At 41.0% G+C, this 20,738-nt stretch overlaps 2 protein-coding genes across 3 annotated transcripts; both read left to right on the top strand.

The window, feature by feature from the left end:
• Positions 1-13,519: 13,519 nt before the first annotated feature.
• On the top strand, positions 13,520-16,231 carry LOC109139342 (G-protein coupled receptor 4). 2 transcript variants are annotated; one of them, XM_027273540.1, is made up of 4 exons: positions 13,521-13,681; positions 13,812-14,003; positions 14,786-14,970; positions 15,077-16,231. In XM_027273540.1, exons 2-4 carry the CDS (start codon positions 13,827-13,829, stop codon positions 15,612-15,614), a joined length of 900 nt encoding a protein of 299 aa, XP_027129341.1. In that variant the 5' UTR covers positions 13,521-13,681; positions 13,812-13,826; the 3' UTR covers positions 15,615-16,231. The 2 variants fall into 2 exon arrangements, with proteins under 2 accessions (XP_027129342.1, XP_027129341.1); XM_027273541.1 differs by having other exon boundaries at positions 13,520-14,003.
• An 857-nt stretch (positions 16,232-17,088) lies between these two features.
• On the top strand, positions 17,089-19,773 carry LOC109137086 (G-protein coupled receptor 4-like). Its single transcript, XM_027273542.1, has 4 exons — positions 17,089-17,233; positions 17,363-17,545; positions 18,328-18,512; positions 18,619-19,773. The coding sequence occupies exons 2-4, from the start codon at positions 17,378-17,380 to the stop codon at positions 19,154-19,156; spliced, it is 891 nt and encodes a 296-aa protein (XP_027129343.1). The 5' UTR covers positions 17,089-17,233; positions 17,363-17,377; the 3' UTR covers positions 19,157-19,773.
• Positions 19,774-20,738: the final 965 nt, after the last annotated feature.

The raw sequence follows: 20,738 nt of genomic DNA, 5'->3' as shown, positions 1-20,738 counted from the left end.
TCCTATTTAATTTTCTTGTTTTTGAGGTCACTATATTCTATTATTCGTGTCTATCTTCCTTACCCTTCCCACTGCCATATTCTCCTGGGTGGGACCTCAAAGCTCTGTCTGCCCAGCACTGTCCCCTCTGATGAAAAACGAAGAATTGTGGGAGTTTTGGTTCTGGTGCTGTTATTTACACACTGCTGTTCATGCCCACACATTGTGTTACTGTCAGAGGAAGCAAGAAATAACTTTACCTTTGGTTACTGTCTGGCACTTTCTCCGGTGAGTCTTCTTGCAGACTTATTCCTGTATGTGTTCATGAGGAAAGGATCATAGACAAGCTTTTGGCCTCTGTGTGTTGTGCAGAATGGACAGCAATGATATCACAGCAGATCATCAAGGAATGATGACAACATTCACACAGTCAGCTCTGTGTAGGCAGAGAAAGAGGGAGAGAGAGAAAGGAGAGAAAACAGAAGGAGAAATGTAGGCAAATAGAAAGAATAGAGACAAGACAGATACTGTCATCTACTGATACGATTTCAATCAGCACCTAACTGTAGATAAAGGAACATGCTTTGACTCTGCTGTGGGAGAACTGGTTGCTGGAAAATTTTGGTCAACTGGTTCTGGTTCACTGTGAAGGCTTCAACACATGTAAAAAATATGTTTCTTATTATTTTGTCAGCTGTAAGTTGATGTCTATCATTATTATCTTTATGTTTGATGAACTGAGCTCATTATAGCCACCAAAATCTTTTATTCTGACTGTTGTCTGTTTCTTTAACAGGGAGAGCATCTTAACAAGTCTTTAGGACTTTTTTCTTCTTGGTCTCTCTTTAATTTCATTTCTTGTTCAGTTTTTCTCAGTTATATCTAACTACATCTATCCAAACTGGCTTTGTGTTTTTGCTGCATATTATTTGGTTCATCTTTATTTCATATTTTTGCTGTTTTAGTGGTTGGCATGTTAGTTTTAGGATGTGACTCAGAGCATGTATTTGAACAGTTCTTGTGTGTTTCAATAAACACTTTCTACTGATCTTGGTCTTTGGCTGTTATTTGCACTTTGGGTCCTCTAAACGTTCAACCTAACAAATAACATGGAAACTAAAATCACTTTGTAATAGAAAACTTCAGAGTTACAGTGTACAAAATGACTGAATCATACTTAAATAGAATATAAAGAACCTAATTCAGTAGGGAGTAATTCTTGAGAGTTTTGATGCCTATCGACGTCAGGCCCTTCTGCACAGAAACATTTGGGTTCAAATCAGCAACACTCTCACGATCTGTCAGAGGACGCTGGGTTGGTGCAATTAAACTTTAATGTTTTTTATTAAACCTTGATGATCTGTTAACCGCTACCACTGAAGTCATCTCTTTTTTGCTTTTTCCTCTTTTGATTCAAAGTTGGTAGATTTGTCGTTTGCCGCCCTCAATAATAGCTTGACAGATACCACAAACAGCTCTGGCAATTTCCTCAAACGTTGGCTTCTACAGGGGAAACATCCTGTTTTCCACAGAGTCTCACAAATCCAACATTACTCCAACTAATCAGCCGTTTCACTTTACTAATATCCCCACCGGAGGGAACAGTCTCCTAAACTGATTCATGGAAGCAATGGGATGCTGCCTGCTTTAACTGGTGAATGTCTTTACAAAGGGGGAGAGATGGAAACAGATGGAAATCAGTCAAGGAGAAAGAGGCCCAGAGATCAATTTAAATCACCAACAATTACCATCTATGTTTCAAATAGAGCCTCGTACTGTCTTATACCTACCTTTTGTAGTTCGTTACCAGTAACTGGGAACATCGGAGAGAAATTGGCATAATGGAAATACATTAACAACTAGATAACTAGCTAGATTAAAATACAGATGAGAAGCCGAGCCTATAACTGAAGAATAGATAAAACTGGGCAACACTCAAGAACCAGCCTGCCTTTACTTTTGGCAGTAAGCCACTCTCTTTCCTCCTCTCCAAAGAGAAGCAGCACATCAACACGATGGAACGCCGGCAGGATCCGACACTTACAGTGCCAAGAATTCATAATCGAGTGAAGGTTAAGAAGTATTTATGGTGGAAGATGGCAGCTCAACTTCAGCCTGAAGGTGGACAGGATATGCAAACATCAGATCGTGGTAATATCACAATTTTGGGCGGAGTAATGTATATCTACACATGGGATACGTAATGTTAGTACACCACTTCCTATGTTACTTCCTCGTGCCAGTGTCTCAATTGGAGTTACAAGCTGTTTGTGCAACGTCGTCTTTGCAACCATAGAAACACTGTGTTAACATTTTGAGTGCCAAATAATAAACATACACTATATGGACAAAAGTATGCAGACGTCTGATCATTATACCAACGGCGACATTTGTATTCAAATCTCGGCCCAGTTTTTTCCACAGTGTTAGTCTCTCCCTCCCCCTTCCAACAATAGAGACCACCGAGGGCGAGAATTAATCTAAATCTCTCTCAGCCCAACGTCTCACATGGGACTCACACCGAACGCGGAACGGAAGCCGGAACGGAAGCGGAAGAGAATCTGGACAACCCGAGACCCACCGCAATAAACAGTGGATAAAAAAAACAACAACAACAAACAGCTGAATTTCTTCTCCGACGTGGAGGAGATTTAAAAAAAAGGGCCCCCCAAAAAAAATCTGTTGTGTCATAAATGAATTGTGTGTTGTTTCCACTTCAACAATTTAGTCTCTCGTGAGACCCTTTGATCGATCTTTGAATCACCTGGTTCCACCGGTCATGACGTCACGTTGATGTGAAGTTGTAAAAAGCGACAAATGAACGAGTATTTGTGTGTTTCTTTTGAAAGGGGGCGGAAGTTTATTACGTGATTCAAGGCCCGGTTTCCTGTCTGGTGGCGCAGTGCGCGGTTGAAATTTTATGAGGTTTAGCCGCGGCTCCGCGAAGAAATAGAAATCCTGTGCGGAAAGCTGCGCGCCATGCGAGGAGAGCCGCTTCTGGGACGCTTCTGGATCCGTGCCCGGTGTGAGTGCTCTCTTGACTAGACTGGATTCGATTTGCTACGGTGAATCACGGTGGTACCGTTCCGCTTACCGTTCCGCTGTTCCGTTCCGCGTCCTTGTGAGTTGGCCTTCAGTCCACGCCACGAGGTCGTGGTCAATGATGCTTGTTTTGATTGCTGTTTGATTCTCCAAGTGACTTCAAAACCTCACCAGGAGCGGGTCAAGAAAGTTTGTGCCCACTTTAGCTGTTTTCCGTGACTGGAAGTTTGCACGGGTGTTTTAATGTTGAAATTCGACGGATTCTCTACGCCGGTTCCTGGGTCCTGTCTGATTTCCTTGTCATGCTCAGCTGCTCTGTGGCAGATCGACCGCAGGCTGCTCGCGGCGTCCTCGAAAGTAGAGCAGCCCGCGTAGTCTGAACAGACCACGGCAGCATTGACTAGAACGGCTGAGATAAGCTTGTGTCGTGTCCGTGGCCCCGTGGAATTTGGGTTGGGGGACAGTCGCTCTCACGTAAAGCAGAAAAGGAAGGGGGGTAATGTGGGGTTTCACTTTACAGCAGGCATGTTCCATTTTTGCACAACTTCCAATTTCTTGTTTTAGTTTTTGTCTTTTTGTTAGTTTTACTCTGCTACTTTTTGCTTTTGAATGATCCAGCGCCACTGGCCCAGATATGGTTGTTTGATAGTTCCCCGCTCAGCGGCTTAACGGCAAAGAAGTACATCTAAATGACTATGTGTCAGTCACACAGTCCTCCGTCCCCACTGCGTCACGCGACGGAACGACTGCGGCGTCCGGAGCCCTCCGCAACAACCTAACGGACGCCGGAGCACGGCGCATAGATTCAGCACAGAAGCAATGTGCGGGGAAGGAAAGCAGCTACAAAATACAAAAAAAACCCTGGTTGATTTTCAAAATAAAATACTCGTTCAACCGCGGATCAGTTTCATTTCAAGAACACGTCATAATGGGCGGGATGGGCGGGGGCCGACCTGAAGTCCAACAGGTGAGGGGTTTCAGGCGTAATCAGTTATGACACCCTCACAAAAAGAGGGCAGCGTGAAATGTCATTGCAGGAGTCAAAGGACTACAGCCGGCAAATCTGCGCGATTATCCGTGAATTTCCGTGGAATCTCGTGCGGTTGTGGTCGTGTCGCAAACATAATCCCGTGTTGTTCTCGCACGCTCGGTGGTCCCGGGCGTCATGAGAACAACGGATTATGTTGAGTTGTCGGAGTATGTTGGCGTTTCCGAGCCGCTCCGCATGCTGTGTATTTCCAGGTGAATTTTTTTTCAACTCAGACCTCAACAAAGTGGTGAATCACCAACAAAGACGACAGAGAGCTCGCTGAGCTTTAAAATGTTTTTCAAAAAATCATTTAGCATTTTCACGCTCGCTGTGATTACCTAAACAAGTCAACGAGGCACCAGCAGGATGGAGATTAGTCATTCCCTGGCTCACTTTATAAAGGCAATAATGTTTCCAGATGTTGTGAGTTAAAACAAGCATTTCAGTGTTTTTTTCCATCCACACAACTGCATCTACATGTGCAAGGTAAGATCTCAAGTCTAACAACACACACACACACACCTAGATAGACAGAACGACGGAGAGGAATATATGCCTTAAGTTAATTTTACTGTTTTAGTGAAGGTTGGCTGTTTAATTAAAAGGCAATTAAAAAGGGGATCAGAGCAAATCAGCGTGTAACACATCAACATCCATGGGGACTCCTGCAGTTATATTAGTTCTCCCTTCGCTGCCGAGCTCCGCTTCATACAGCCATTTGAAGAGCTCAGCGTGAGAGAGAGGGGAGACGAGGACACTAAAGCAGGGGTGGAAAAAAGTGTGCTTAGCTGTTGTTTCAGAATGGTATGATACAAGATATCCGGTAATGGTTTTGAGTGAGAAACTCACACCAGACACACCATCGAGTACACACCAGTACAAAAAAACCATCAAAACAAAGAGCTGGCCAAGTGGTGTGTGCATGTACCCACACATGGAGTCATCCGTGGTGTCTGAGGGTGTGTGAACATGGGAGACTAAGCAGCTTGAATCCGTCAGGGAGTCGATTGTGTTGACCTTGCTCTCTCAGAGGGAAGCGAGGATTAAAAAACATGCGAGGACGACCCTGATTTTGTTCTCGACCTCAGCTGCCAAAGCGATTGAACAATCTAAAGTATCAGTTCAGAGAGCCGGAATCTGAACAGCAGAACCTATCTCAAACAGCAGGCGCCTTGAGACCCGTATTGTGTGAAACTCTGCTGCATGTTAAAAACAGCTAAAGGGCTCTCACTGAAACTTTTTGTAGAGCTATCAAACACAACCAGCGTGCTCTCAGCCATATTTCCTCTGGGTTTTTAAAAACTCCAATTTAGTGTTGTCAGGTAATTGCCGTTGTCAGCAGATTGGAGATAACTCGCTCATTTTTCTGCTCGTTACCTGCTTCCAAACCTTCACTAATTACAGCATCCGGTGTAAAATACTTGGCTACTTCACGTCAAGCTGCTCCGATTCATTGCAGTCAGAGCAGCAAAGCGACACAATCTCCTGCTCCTGCAGCTGGCACGACTTGCTCGGGAAAATGGAAGCGCTGATTCGATCCTCTCGCTAACTGTGAGTGTGGGTTTTAAAGTATGTTTGCGAGACGCTTGAAAGAGATTGCAAATAAAGCGTGGCCTCTGTGGCGCCATATGCTTTTGGTGGCTGTCCTGTCCCAGCCTCTGAGGTTGTCTAAAGGGGGACATGTGCTTCTTTTTCAGCACCGCTTTCACAACCTTCACTTCACAAAGTCGTACTCGGAGGATCAAGTGAACAACAGTTCAAGACTCTGTTGTGGCTTTTACGGGGTTCATGTACTTTCCCTCTATAATGCTCCATCCAGCTCCGGTTTCTGGCACGGCACAGCTCAGCGTCGGTGGTTCAGCCTTTTTATTTCAAGATCTCTCGTCAACGACTTAAAGTAATCCCAGATCTCTTCTTGCTCTCTCCTCATCTCCTCTGGTCAACTTCCCCTTTGGTTGTCTAGAAGCTGTCTGCTCACCCAGCTTTCCGGTTCTGGCATGACACGGGCTCCTCTTTCCTGTCGCAATGGCCCATTGAACCCCAGGCCCGTTAAAACTCCTCCTCTTTTTCTGGTGGTGCAAAAACGCTTCGGGTAAAAACACTAACACTCTTCCCGGTGCTCTGAGCGCACATGCAGCAGAGATGTATAAAGTATGAGTAAAGGAGTGGAGTAGAAGTACAAGTGCTATATCATATTTTCGGGGTTGATGATGAGGTTACATTCATCATATTCCGCTGTCTACCTCCTCCTTCCTTCCCACTGCTCATATCTTCCTGGGGGGGACCTCAAAGCTCTGTCTGCCAGCACTGTCCCTCTGATGAAAAAACGAAGAATTGTGGGAGTTTTTGGTTCTGGTGCTGCTTTTTACACACTGCTGTTCATGCCCAATGTCATTGTGTTACTGTCAGAGGAAGAAAGAAATAACTTTACCTTTGGTTTTACTGTCTGGCATCTTTCTCCTCGAGTCTTCTTGCAGACTTATTCCGTATGTGTTTCATGAGGAAAGGGATCATAGACAAGCTTTTGGCCTCTGTGTGTTGTTGCAGAATGGACAGCAATGATATCAGCAGATCCATCAGGAAATGATGACAACATTCACACAGTCAGCTCTGTGTAGGCAGAGAAAGAGGGAGAGAGAGAAAGGAGAGAAAACAGAAGGAGAAATGTAGGCAAATAGAAAGAATAGAGACAAGACAGATACTGTCATCTACTGATACGATTTCCAATCAGACACCTAAACTGTAGATAAAAGGAAGCATTGCTTGACTCTGCGTGGGAGAAGGTTGCTGGGAAATGTTTGGTCAACTTGTTCGGGTTCACTGTGAAGGCTTCAACACATGTAAATAAAATATGTTTTCTTATTATTTTGTCACTGTAAGTTGATGTCTATCATATTATCTTTATGTTTTGATGAACGAGCTACATTATAGCCACCAAAATCTTTATCGACTGTTGTCTGTTTCTTTAACAGGGAGAGCCTTAACAAGTCTTTAGGACTTTTTTCTTCTTTGGTCTCGCTCTTAAATTTCATTTCTGTTCAGTTTTTCTCAGTTATATCTAACGTACATCTATCCAAAGCTGCTTTTGTTTTTGCTGCATATTATTTGTTCATCTTTATTTCATATTTTTGCTGTTTTAGTGGTTGGCATGTTAGATTTTAGGATGTGACTCAGAGCATGTATTTGAACAGTTCTTGTGTGTTTTCAATAAACACTTTCTACTGATCTTGGTCTTTGGCTGTTATTTGCACTTTGGGTCCTCTAAAACGTTCAACCTAACAATATAAACATGAAACTAAAATTTACACTTTGTAAAGTAGAAAACTTCAGAAGTTACAGTGTACAAAATGACTGAATCATTTATTAGATATGTAATAATGTGACTCACATGTTTTCTTCAATTGTTGGTTATTATTAATGAGCTGGATAACTTCTGTCCGGTTGATGATTTGCATCATGAGTTACTGAAAGTTTCATGCAAAAAGATTTAACAGTCAAATATTGTTCAAGATATGGATTTGGTCATTTACAGTTAAGGTGTATTCATTTTCATCAAGATGAGCTAAGATTTTTCCAGTACGTAAAAAAACATAATGATTATTTAATCCAAAGATTCATGACCTCCAGGGTTTTTATTTCCTGTTTCTTACCTGTCAGAGATCGTGCGAGATGGGAGCAAGGGGAGAAGAGTTAGTAATTAGTAAACTGACTCCACCTGTGTGTAATTTACTCATCGTATAAATACACCTGTTCTGTGGAGGCCTCAGTGGTTTGTTAGAGAACACTAGTGAACAACAGCATCATGGAGAACAAGGAACTCACCAGACAGGTCAGGGATAAAGCTGTGGAGAAGTATAAAGCAGGGTTAGGTTATATAAAAAAAAATATCCCAAGCTTTGAACATCTCAAGGACCACTGTTCAATCCATTATCCAAAAATGGAAAAAATATGGCACAACTGCAAACCTACCAAGACATGGCCGTCCACCTAAACTGACAGAGCGAGCGAGGAGAGCTCTGGTCAGAGAAGCAGCCAAGAGGCCCATGGTCACTCTGGAGGAGCTGCAGATAATCCACAACTCAGGTGGGAGAATCTGTCCACAAGACAACTCCACAAATCTGGCCTTTATGGAAGAGTGGCAAGAAGAAAGCCATCGTTGAAAGAAAGTAATAAGAAGTCCTGTTTGTGGTTTGCCACAAACCATGGAGGGGACACCGCAAACATGTGGAAGAAGGAGCTTTGGTCAGATGAGACCAAAATTGAACTTTTTGGCCAAAGCGATATGTGTGGCAGAAAACTAAAACTGCTCATCACCCTGAACACACCATCCCCTCTGTGAAACATGGTGGGGGCAACGTCATGCTGTGGGGAAGCTTTTCTTCAGCAGGGACAGGGAAGCTGGTCAGAGTTGATGGGAAGATGGATGGAGCTAAATACAGGGCAATCCTGGAAGAAAACCTGTTGGAGGCTGCAAAAGACTTGAGACTGGGAAGGAGATTCATCCTACAGCAAAACAATGACCCTAAACATAAAGCCAGAGCTACAATGGAATGGTTTAGATCAAAGAATATTCATGTGTTAGAATAGACGAGTCAAAGTCCAGACCTAGAGTGCAGAGAGGCCTGGTTAGCTGATTTTGTAGCTATATTGTTAATGTGAGCGTACAACCTGCCATGCATACCTTAACACACCATAGCCCTACCAACACCACAATCATCAAGCATAAATACACAGAAAATCACCCTTTAAGTCAAATAAAATAATATTACCCGGGGTTTTGTAAACTCAGGTATGGTACCATGTGTTGGCGCGCATGTTGGAGCTCATTTGAATCCAATCCTCATAAAAACTGTTTCTCAGTACAGTGGTCCCTCGTTCATCGCGGGGGATACGTTCTAAAAACTAACCCGCAATAGACAAAATCCGCAAAGTAATCTGCTTTATTTTTTACAATTATTATACATGTTTTAAGGCCGTAAAACCCCTAAACACACACTTTTATACACTTTTCTCAGACAGGCATTAACATTTTCCCACATTTCTCTCTTATTTAAACTCTCAAAGTTCAAACTTTCGCAGATTTAACAAAAACAAGTACAATACTGTATTGGTAAATGCAGAGTCACATGCTAGTGATTGAACATGTCTGTAAATCTGACTAGCCGAACGCATTTTGTACAGTACTCCCTTAGCTAATCAGGACGCTGAACACAATGCACGTTCATACTGTACAGTACACTGTAAAAAAAGCAAAATTACAGTAATAAAATCCGCAAAACAGCGAGTCCGCGAAAGGTGAACCGCATTATAGTGAGGGACAGCTGTACTCACTGATCTTTGGAGATTCAGAAACAGTCAGTTTTCCTCAAACCTTCTGTTCAATGAAGAAAAGTGATGTGAGATGGAGAAACTCGTCCTGACGACAGGTTTTCCTAGCGACAGCGAAGTCCTGAGCACCCTCTACAGCAGCAGCAGCATGCGCGGCGACATGTAGGCTTGAGGCACACTACTCTCTTAAAACTGCTGGGTTGAAAATAACCCAATTTGGGTAACCCAACGCTGGTCCAAAGTTGGACCTGGCCAACGCTGTTGTACAACAGGTTAGCTTCAATTTCACAGGTAATGCACAGTGCTGCACCAGACACTGTATCTGTAGTTTGAGTCCAATAAGAACATTTCTGTATATGCCAAAATGACCTGTCAATTCCACTAAGCACAGTATTAATGATGACTGTCTCACTGCAGTGTTTCTTAAAAGTGCGGTCCAGGAATCCCCAAGGATCCTAGAGGTGGGCACCTTGGGGTCCCCAGCAAAAGTAGTTACTTGCATCAAAATCAGTTTAACCACTTTAATTCTATTTTACTCTTAGTTTATTTGAAAATGGGAGATCTATACACTCAGATCGTGTTGTGATGCGAAAGCTGAGCTGACTTTCAAAAAATGTTGATAAACCTTGAAAAATTATGAACAATTTTGAATCATTTTGAAAAGATTTAAAATACTGTAAGTCTTCTCTTGGGGTCTCTACAAGACCTTGTAAAGGGTCCTTGACATGACATTTTTTGAAAAGCACTGTCTTAACTCACCGGCTGGATGTCAATGAAGGCCCTGTGAACCTCCAGCTTGCTGGGGCGGTACACTTTCCGTCCAATTTTGTACAATGCAGTTGGGAGCAGCACCGGCAGCAGCTGTAGCGCTATGTCACCATGTTGATCTGTAAAAATAAAACATTAATTAAACGTCTGTTAACATTAAAGGACCACTTCACTCACTCAAGTTTGAAAACCACAGACATCACTTCAAATGATGTGCTTAATCTCAAACTCACACTGCTGCACTGAGGAAAAAGTTGACATTGATAAAGTTGGGGGCCACATGTTACACCAGCTCTATGTGAATACCTGAAGTGAATCGATGTTTGCAAGAAGGTCTCCAGTCTTCATGCGAATGATCTTCTCAGCCAACTCAGGGATCCATTTCTCAGACACCCTTTCAGAACACTCTGGCTGTATCACTGCAAAATCCTAAGCAACCTAAGGACAGGACTCACGCAGTGACATGTTAGACTACTATATGCATGGGAACTGGTCTCCAGCGCACACCGCACAGAGAAATAGACCTCGCTAATGGCGAGGTGCGTTACACTGGGGTAGCTCCGTCCCTCCCGACTCACATCTACACAGCAAAAACCGTTCAGTACACAACATGCTAACGTTACCACAACTAAGTTCAGTACACAATATGCTAACGGAAAAATATGCCTGCACAGCTAGACTTTGATAGTCTATCGAAGTGTGTGTCACAAGTGACGGAAACGAGTATTTTTTATCAGGTGGAAATAACTAGCTAGCAACGAAAAAAAAAAGTGGACGAAAATAAATCTAGCTAGCAAAAACGTCTGGAGTCGCAGAGTGAGGTCAAGTTTTTAAGTAATAACTAAGACACAGCTATTTGGTTACCACATTAAGCTACCAAAACTACATGTTGTAGGATAATAATTTAAGTTTTACTTACCATTTACATAGTTTCCTCTGGCCTCAAACTGGAGAGTGATTAACGGTAGCCTCAGTCCGTTAAAATCAAATGCCCGTCCAAATCTAAAGACCACGAATATCAACCCAGTCTGTTGGGTCAACATATTTAACCCAACCTTGGGTAAAAACAACCCAATCAGGTCAAAATCCACAGCTACCCAGCAGATGGGTTATGAAAATAACCCAGCATTTTTTAGTGTGTATGCAGAAATTCACAACACTAATAAACTCACTATTCATTCACATGCACTGTTCATATTGGCACTAGTTCACATAATGTCCATACTCACTCAGAAAACTTCTTCTCCCAGCTAGCGGGGACGAAGCTAACTTCTGTAGCATTAATACACAACAGAAAATAACGTCGCCGACATTTAATAACTTCTGTGTGAAACAGCTCCAAACATGGCTCACTTTTACATTTGGTACCTCCGGTTTTAAGTTTCCATAACATCAGTAACTTTTAACACTGTTAAGTTGCTTACAACTAGCTCTTTGCTGCGTTGCTATTCTTCTCCTCGTGTCTCCTGTTACTAGCCTGAGCTTCGTCTCTCTCTCTTTTTAGTCTCAAAATCCGGTAGGTAGTTGACCCCATAGACATATATTTACATAGACATATATACATGGACATATATACATAGACATATATACATAGACATATGTACATAAACATATACGCATGGACATATATACATAGACATATATACATAGACATATGTACATAGACATATGTACATAAACATATATACATGGACATATATACATAGACATATACACATGGACATATATACATGGACATATATACATAGACATATACACATGGACATATATACATAGACATATGTACATAGACATATATACATGGACATATATATATACATAAACATATGTACATACATATCTATACAGCTATACAATTGCAGTCTGTGTGTGTGTGTGTGTGTGTGTGTGTGTGTGTGTGTGTGTTTAAGTTAAAAACCATAGCAAAGAATACTCTTGCACAGCTTTTTCCGTGCCTTGCCACTCTGCAACTTACTGTAAGGGTTGCGCTCCACTTTGCCACATCCAAAATGGTGGCGACGTCGATGTACGATTCAGCGCTCAATGCGGCGTCTACGTATATATGTCTATGATTGACCCTCATCTTTGACAGGCATGGATTGGCTAATAACAGATTAACACCTGGTTACTCAAATAAACAGAGGAAACATCATGAGACATTCACAGACTGTTAGGAACATGGGACATTTTAGTACTTTCCCAAATGAAGAAGATGAAGATATACTTTATTAATCCCTCAATGGGGAAATTCTTTTTTCACTCTATTTTTATTTACATGCATTTTAACCCCGACACACACATGCAGTACAACAGCATAGACATGCAAATGTGGAGAGAGATGGTGGAGTGATGCCTTGCTCAGGGGCACCTCGGCAGTGCCCAGGAGATGAACTGGCACCTCTCCACTTTCCATATTTTTGGTCCATGTGGGACTTAAACCGGCCACCCTCCGGTTCCCAAGCCAAGTCCCTATGGACTGAGCTACTGTCGCCCCTTACCCCTTTGGTAAAGGGGAAGGGGTAAATAAAGTACCATTATGAATGTCTTCATATTAATGAACCTTATTTCACAACAGCAGTAACTTGACAAACAATATTCCTAAATATACTGCATATCTGTTAACAAAACACATGTTTACACAAACAAAACATTATCATTTGGAGCAGGGCACTACATATAAAGAACCTAATTCAGTATTGAGTAACTTCTTGAGAGTTTTGATGCTTATCGACGTGCAGCTTCCTGCACAGAAACATTTGGTTCATCAGCAACAATCTCTCACGATCTGTCAGAGGACGCTGGGTTGTGCAATTAAACTTTAATGTTTTTATTAAAGCTTGATGATCTTTTAACCGGCTACAACTGAAGTCAATCTTTTTGCTTTTTCTCTTCTTTGATTCAAAGTTAATAAACATTTTTTAAAGGTGATGATTAAAAACAGAATCATTGAAAGTCTGTTGAACTTGTGTTGAATAGATTTCTTTTTAAAGTATCAGTTCAGCCTCATTGTAATAGATATCTACACATATTTGAACTTATCTTTTACTGTCTAGTTGCTTCTTTAATTCTGCGACACACAGAAAACCTCTGCCACTGTTTGCCTGACGTGTACAAACTGTGTCCTCAGAGACAGATCAGGCCTCAGATGTGTTGCGCAATGTATCAAGTAAGAGTGACACTCTGTGCTTGTTGGACGTGGCAGGAAACATTTTATTAAAAACCTCAGTGAGTAAAAGTCTTCATCTTTTTGGAAATTTCAAGAAATGGAAGAAACACAAGAAATATAAAAGCAGAAATATAAACATCATTTTTTTGCATTGGTAAATTTCTCAGACTTCCGACGTGGCGACGTAGCCACCGATAAGTGTAATCTGACTTCTTGTTTGTCACTTCCTCTTATCAGAGGAGCTGTAGATTATCAGAAACTTCCTGCAGGTCATCACTTAGCATATTTACTGCAGACTGTTTGGATGCAGAGGACGACACATCAGACGCTGGTGTAGTGAACTCATTCAGGTGTTGCAGCTTTCAAAGGTAAAGTTTGTGACATTATTTTTTCTTCTATGTAGAGAAGATAAAAACTTCCACTTGCAGTTGTCGTGATATCACTTAAACAATGTTTGTAGATATTAAAAAACCTTTAACCTGATCTCTCAAACAACAGGTTTCACTGTGAAGGATGGAAGATTTACACATGAACAACACCTCACAGGAGGAAAGCTTTGATTACAGCGACATCACCTACGACTATGATCATAAAGAAAATGCTGAGTTCATCATGAATGTGGTGGATTACATAATCATCAGTGTCGGCCTTCCTTTGACCCTCGTGGCCATCTATGCTCTTTATTCTCAGGTATGTACATTATGACTGAAATGTCTTTATTTCTTTTATTATTATTTATTTCTTTGTGTCGTACAGTCTGTCTGTAAAGAATCTTGATCTGGGTTGTGGTCTAGTCGTCAGGTGCTGGGGTGAAGTGTTGTAATGACCTTTACATTTAGAGGAATCATTTCATATTTCAAATTGCTCCACATTGACTCTGCAGGTGGGGAGAGCTCAGTAGGTGCAGTTCAGTGATGGGATTTCTCTGAGATCACCAAGATCACAAACTAAAAAGTCGTGATCGTGTTTAAAAAATAGTTACTTTGGTCATAAATCAACTCAACCTGAGAAAAACTGGTAGACTGTTACTGGAAATATCACTTACGTAGTTATTAACACATCAGGAAACAAACATGTTGACAGGAAACAAAAAGGAGATGAAGTGATGTAATAATGAGAGAGCAGCAGCTCAGAGCAGGTGGAGCTGGAGATGGTGTTGATAATAAAGTTCATACTGACGTTAATTCAGACAAACACACTTAAATGTCTGAACAGAACACAGAAAAGTTTAGCTGCAGCCTGTAGTGATTTTACACTTCATTGATGGTCAAGTTTAATGAACACAGAGCAAAACTCCCCGTCCACTATTTGTTCATATTACAGAAATCAAACATTGTGTTCATTAATAACAGACTAATTGTTTCATTTTTGTTTCTAATAATCTGGTTGTAGTCACATGTAAGTCCATATTTAATGTTTCTTTTCACCACCACTCTTCTAAATATGATTTGCATTATGTTTACGCCTCGCAGGTGAGAAATGGTCAAGTTGCTCCGATCTACGTCATCAACCTTCTCATCTCTGACATCATTCAGTTCTGCTGCATGATCGCTTGGAACGCACCAGCTGAGGTTTTGAATTCTAAAATTGTAAACACCATTTACGACTTCAGTCTGATGGCCAGTGTTGGCTTCATGGTGTGTGTCGCCCTGGAAAGGTAACTATCTGTCTATCCAGTATGTGTGTAGCTTCTGTGTCTGATCATTATATTACTTTATAATTCTGAAGCTCCTCAAAGACTATGTGTCCATCTTGTATTACAGGTATTTGGTCGTCGCCTGGCCACTGTGGTACCGCTTCAGACGAACCATCAAGACCTCTGTGGTGGTCTGTGTCGTGGTCTGGGTCTTTCCTCTTGTCTTTGTCCTCATTTTACATTTCTCCTCTGTCTTTTGGGTCACTATAACTGTCTATGTTATCTTCTATCTCCTTCCCTTCCCACTGCTCATATTCTTCCTGGGTGGGACCCTCAAAGCTCTGTCTGCCAGCACTGTCCCCTCTGATGAAAAACGAAGAATTGTGGGAGTTTTGGTTCTGGTGCTGCTTATTTACACACTGCTGTTCATGCCCAGTGTCATCTGGTTACTGTCAGAGGAAGCAAAAAAGAACTTAACCTTTAAAATCCTGCCTCTCATCTTTCTCTGGTTGAGTCCTCTTGCAGACTTATTTCTGTACGTGTTCATGAGGAAAGGGATCATAGACAAGCTTTTGGCCTCTGTGTGTTGTTGCAGAATGGACAGCAATGATATCAGCAGATCATCAGGAAATGATGACAACATTCACACAGTCAGCTCTGTGTAGGCAGAGAAAGAGGGAGAGAGAGAAAGGAGAGAAAACAGAAGGAGAAATGTAGGCAAATAGAAAGAATAGAGACAAGACAGATACTGTCATCTACTGATACGATTTCCAATCAGACACCTAACTGTAGATAAAAGGAAGCATTGCTTTGACTCTGCTGTGGGAGAACTGGTTGCTGGGAAATGTTTTGGTCAACTTGTTCTGGTTCACTGTGAAGGCTTCAACACATGTAAATAAAATATGTTTCTTATTATTTTGTCAGCTGTAAGTTGATGTCTATCATTATTATCTTTATGTTTTGATGAACTGAGCTCATTATAGCCACCAAAATCTTTATTCTGACTGTTGTCTGTTTCTTTAACAGGGAGAGCATCTTAACAAGTCTTTAGGACTTTTTTCTTCTTTGGTCTCTCTTTAAATTTCATTTCTTGTTCAGTTTTTCTCAGTTATATCTAACGTACATCTATCCAAAACTGCTTTTGTTTTTGCTGCATATTATTTGTTCATCTTTATTTCATATTTTTGCTGTTTTAGTGGTTGGCATGTTAGTTTTTAGGATGTGACTCAGAGCATGTATTTGAACAGTTCTTGTGTGTTTTCAATAAACACTTTCTACTGATCTTGGTCTTTGGCTGTTGTTTGCACTTTGGGTCCTCTAAAACGTTCAACCTAACAACATGAACATGAAACTAAAAGTCAGACTTTGTAAACTAGAAAACTTCAGAAGTTACAGTGTACAAAATGACTGAATCAAACATTAAATAGAATATAAAGAACCTAATTCAGTATTGAGTAACTTCTTGAGAGTTTTGATGCTTATCGACGTGCAGCTTCCTGCACAGAAACATTTGGTTCATCAGCAACAATCTCTCACGATCTGTCAGAGGACGCTGGGTTGTGCAATTAAACTTTAATGTTTTTATTAAAGCTTGATGATCTTTTAACCGGCTACAACTGAAGTCAATCTTTTTGCTTTTTCTCTTCTTTGATTCAAAGTTAATAAACATTTTTTAAAGGTGATGATTAAAAACAGAATCATTGAAAGTCTGTTGAACTTGTGTTGAATAGATTTCTTTTTAAAGTATCAGTTCAGCCTCATTGTAATAGATATCTACACATATTTGAACTTATCTTTTACTGTCTAGTTGCTTCTTTAATTCTGCGACACACAGAAAACCTCTGCCACTGTTTGCCTGACGTGTACAAACTGTGTCCTCAGAGACAGATCAGGCCTCAGATGTGTTGCGCAATGTATCAGTAAGAGTGACACTCTGTGCTTGTTGGACGTGGCAGGAAACATTTTATTAAAAACCTCAGTGAGTAAAAGTCTTCATCTTTTTGGAAATTTCAAGAAATGGAAGAAACATAAGAAATATAAAAACAGAAATATAAACATTTTTTTGCATTGGTGAATTTCTCAGACTTCCGACGTGGCGACGTAGCCACAGATGAGTGTAATCTGATTACTTTTTTCTCACTTCCTCTTATCAGAGGAGCTGTAGATTATCAGAAACTTCCTGCATGTCATCACTTAGCATATTTACTGCAGACTGTTTGGATGCAGAGGACGACACATCAGACGCTGGTGTAGTGAACTCATTCAGGTGTTGCAGCTTTCAAAGGTAAAGTTTGTGACATTATTTTTTCTTCTATGTAGAGAAGATAAAAACTTCCACTTGCAGTTGTCGTGATATCACTTAAACAATGTTGTAGATATTAAAAAACCTTTAACCTGATCTCTCAAACAACAGGTTTCACTGTGAAGGATGGAAGATTTACACATGAACGACACCTCACAGAACAACAGCTTCAATAACAGCAACAACACCTACAAGTATCAAAATGCTGAGTTCATCCTACGTGTGCCGACATACATAATCAGTGGTGTCGGCCTTCCTTTGACCCTCGTGGCCATCTATGCTCTTTATTCTCAGGTATGTACAATATGACTGAAATGTCTTTATTTCTTTTATTATTATTTATTTCTTTGTGTCGTACAGTCTGTCTGTAAAGAATCTTGATCTGGGTTGTGGTCTAGTCGTCAGGTGCTGGGGTGAAGTGTTGTAATGACCTTTACATTTAGAGGAATCATTTCATATTTCAAATTGCTCCACATTGACTCTGCAGGTGGGGAGAGCTCAGTAGGTGCAGTTCAGTGATGGGATTTCTCTGAGATCACCAAGATCACAAACTAAAAAGTCGTGATCGTGTTTAAAAAATAGTTACTTTGGTCATAAATCAACTCAACCTGAGAAAAACTGGTAGACTGTTACTGGAAATATCACTTACGTAGTTATTAACACATCAGGAAACAAACATGTTGACAGGAAACAAAAAGGAGATGAAGTGATGTAATAATGAGAGAGCAGCAGCTCAGAGCAGGTGGAGCTGGAGATGGTGTTGATAATAAAGTTCATACTGACGTTAATTCAGACAAACACACTTAAATGTCTGAACAGAACACAGAAAAGTTTAGCTGCAGCCTGTAGTGATTTTACACTTCATTGATGGTCAAGTTTAATGAACACAGAGCAAAACTCCCCGTCCACTATTTGTTCATATTACAGAAATCAAACATTGTGTTCATTAATAACAGACTAATTGTTTCATTTTTGTTTCTAATAATCTGGTTGTAGTCACATGTAAGTCCATATTTAATGTTTCTTTTCACCACCACTCTTCTAAATATGATTTGCATTATGTTTACGCCTCGCAGGTGAGAAATGGTCAAGTTGCTCCGATCTACGTCATCAACCTTCTCATCTCTGACATCATTCAGTTCTGCTGCATGATCGCTTGGAACGCACCAGCTGAGGTTTTGAATTCTAAAATTGTAAACACCATTTACGACTTCAGTCTGATGGCCAGTGTTGGCTTCATGGTGTGTGTCGCCCTGGAAAGGTAACTATCTGTCTATCCAGTATGTGTGTAGCTTCTGTGTCTGATCATTATATTACTTTATAATTCTGAAGCTCCTCAAAGACTATGTGTCCATCTTGTATTACAGGTATTTGGTCGTCGCCTGGCCACTGTGGTACCGCTTCAGACGAACCATCAAGACCTCTGTGGTGGTCTGTGTCGTGGTCTGGGTCCTTCCTCTTGTCTTTGTCCTCATTTTACATTTCTCCTCTGTCTTTTGGGTCACTATGACTGTCTATGTTATCTTCTATCTCCTTCCCTTCCCACTGCTCATATTCTTCCTGGGTGGGACCCTCAAAGCTCTGTCTGCCAGCACTGTCCCCTCTGATGAAAAACGAAGAATTGTGGGAGTTTTGGTTCTGGTGCTGCTTATTTACACACTGCTGTTCATGCCCAGTGTCATCTGGTTACTGTCAGAGGAAGCAAAAAAGAACTTAACCTTTAAAATCCTGCCTCTCATCTTTCTCTGGTTGAGTCCTCTTGCAGACTTATTTCTGTACGTGTTCATGAGGAAAGGGATCATAGACAAGCTTTTGGCCTCTGTGTGTTGTTGCAGAATGGACAGCAATGATATCAGCAGATCATCAGGAAATGATGACAACATTCACACAGTCAGCTCTGTGTAGGCAGAGAAAGAGGGAGAGAGAGAAAGGAGAGAAAACAGAAGGAGAAATGTAGGCAAATAGAAAGAATAGAGACAAGACAGATACTGTCATCTACTGATACGATTTCCAATCAGACACCTAACTGTAGATAAAAGGAAGCATTGCTTTGACTCTGCTGTGGGAGAACTGGTTGCTGGGAAATGTTTTGGTCAACTTGTTCTGGTTCACTGTGAAGGCTTCAACACATGTAAATAAAATATGTTTCTTATTATTTTGTCAGCTGTAAGTTGATGTCTATCATTATTATCTTTATGTTTTGATGAACTGAGCTCATTATAGCCACCAAAATCTTTATTCTGACTGTTGTCTGTTTCTTTAACAGGGAGAGCATCTTAACAAGTCTTTAGGACTTTTTTCTTCTTTGGTCTCTCTTTAAATTTCATTTCTTGTTCAGTTTTTCTCAGTTATATCTAACGTACATCTATCCAAAACTGCTTTTGTTTTTGCTGCATATTATTTGTTCATCTTTATTTCATATTTTTGCTGTTTTAGTGGTTGGCATGTTAGTTTTTAGGATGTGACTCAGAGCATGTATTTGAACAGTTCTTGTGTGTTTTCAATAAACACTTTCTACTGATCTTGGTCTTTGGCTGTTGTTTGCACTTTGGGTCCTCTAAAACGTTCAACCTAACAACATGAACATGAAACTAAAAGTCAGACTTTGTAAACTTGAAAACTTCAGAAGTTACAGTGTACAAAATGACTGAATCAAACATTAAATACAATATAAGGAACCTAATTCAGTATTGAGTAACTTCTTGAGAGTTTTGATGCTTATCGACGTGCAGCTTCCTGCACAGAAACATTTGGTTCATCAGCAACAATCTCTCACGATCTGTCAGAGGACGCTGGGTTGTGCAATTAAACTTTAATGTTTTTATTAAAGCTTGATGATCTTTTAACCGGCTACAACTGAAGTCAATCTTTTTGCTTTTTCTCTCCAAACTGTGTCCTCAGAGACAGATCAGGTCTCAGATGTGTTGCGCAATGTATCAGGTAAGAGTGACACTCTGTGCTAGTGATGTGTCGGTCATGAACGATCCGGTTCTAAGAGCCGGCTCTTTGAAGTGAACGACGGGAGCCGGCTCCTCGTTGGGAGTCGATTTAGGGAGCCGTTTTTGTTTGTTTTTTTCACTTCGGTGCCTCACTGTCTCGTCTCCCTGACACTCTCCCTCGTGCCATGCCTGTTCTTACACATCTCGACCAATCACGTTCGGCTTTCAATTAGAAAAGTGGAGGGGAAAAAAAACTAGCGGGGGAAAAAACTTTTTTTTCTTTACTTTTTTGTGTGAAAGCTGCACATGATTGGTCAAGATGTGTAGCAGCATCCAAGGCAGGGGTGACAGACACACACACACACACAAACACACACACACACACACACAAAGCGGTCGCGGAGGACAAAGTTGGAGTTGGACTCCGCCAGGGCTGCCCTTTGTCACCGGTTCTGTTCATAACCTTTATGGACAGAATTTCTAGGAGCAGCCAGGGCGTTGAGGGGCTGCGGTTCAGTGGCCTCAGGATTGGGTCGCTGCTTTTTGCG

The sequence above is a fragment of the Larimichthys crocea genome, chromosome XXII (genome assembly GCF_000972845.2).
Source record: "Larimichthys crocea isolate SSNF chromosome XXII, L_crocea_2.0, whole genome shotgun sequence".
Taxonomy (NCBI): Eukaryota; Metazoa; Chordata; class Actinopteri; family Sciaenidae; genus Larimichthys; species Larimichthys crocea.
The sequence above is the reverse complement of the archived record's forward strand: the minus strand, read 5'-3'. Positions and strand labels throughout refer to the sequence as shown.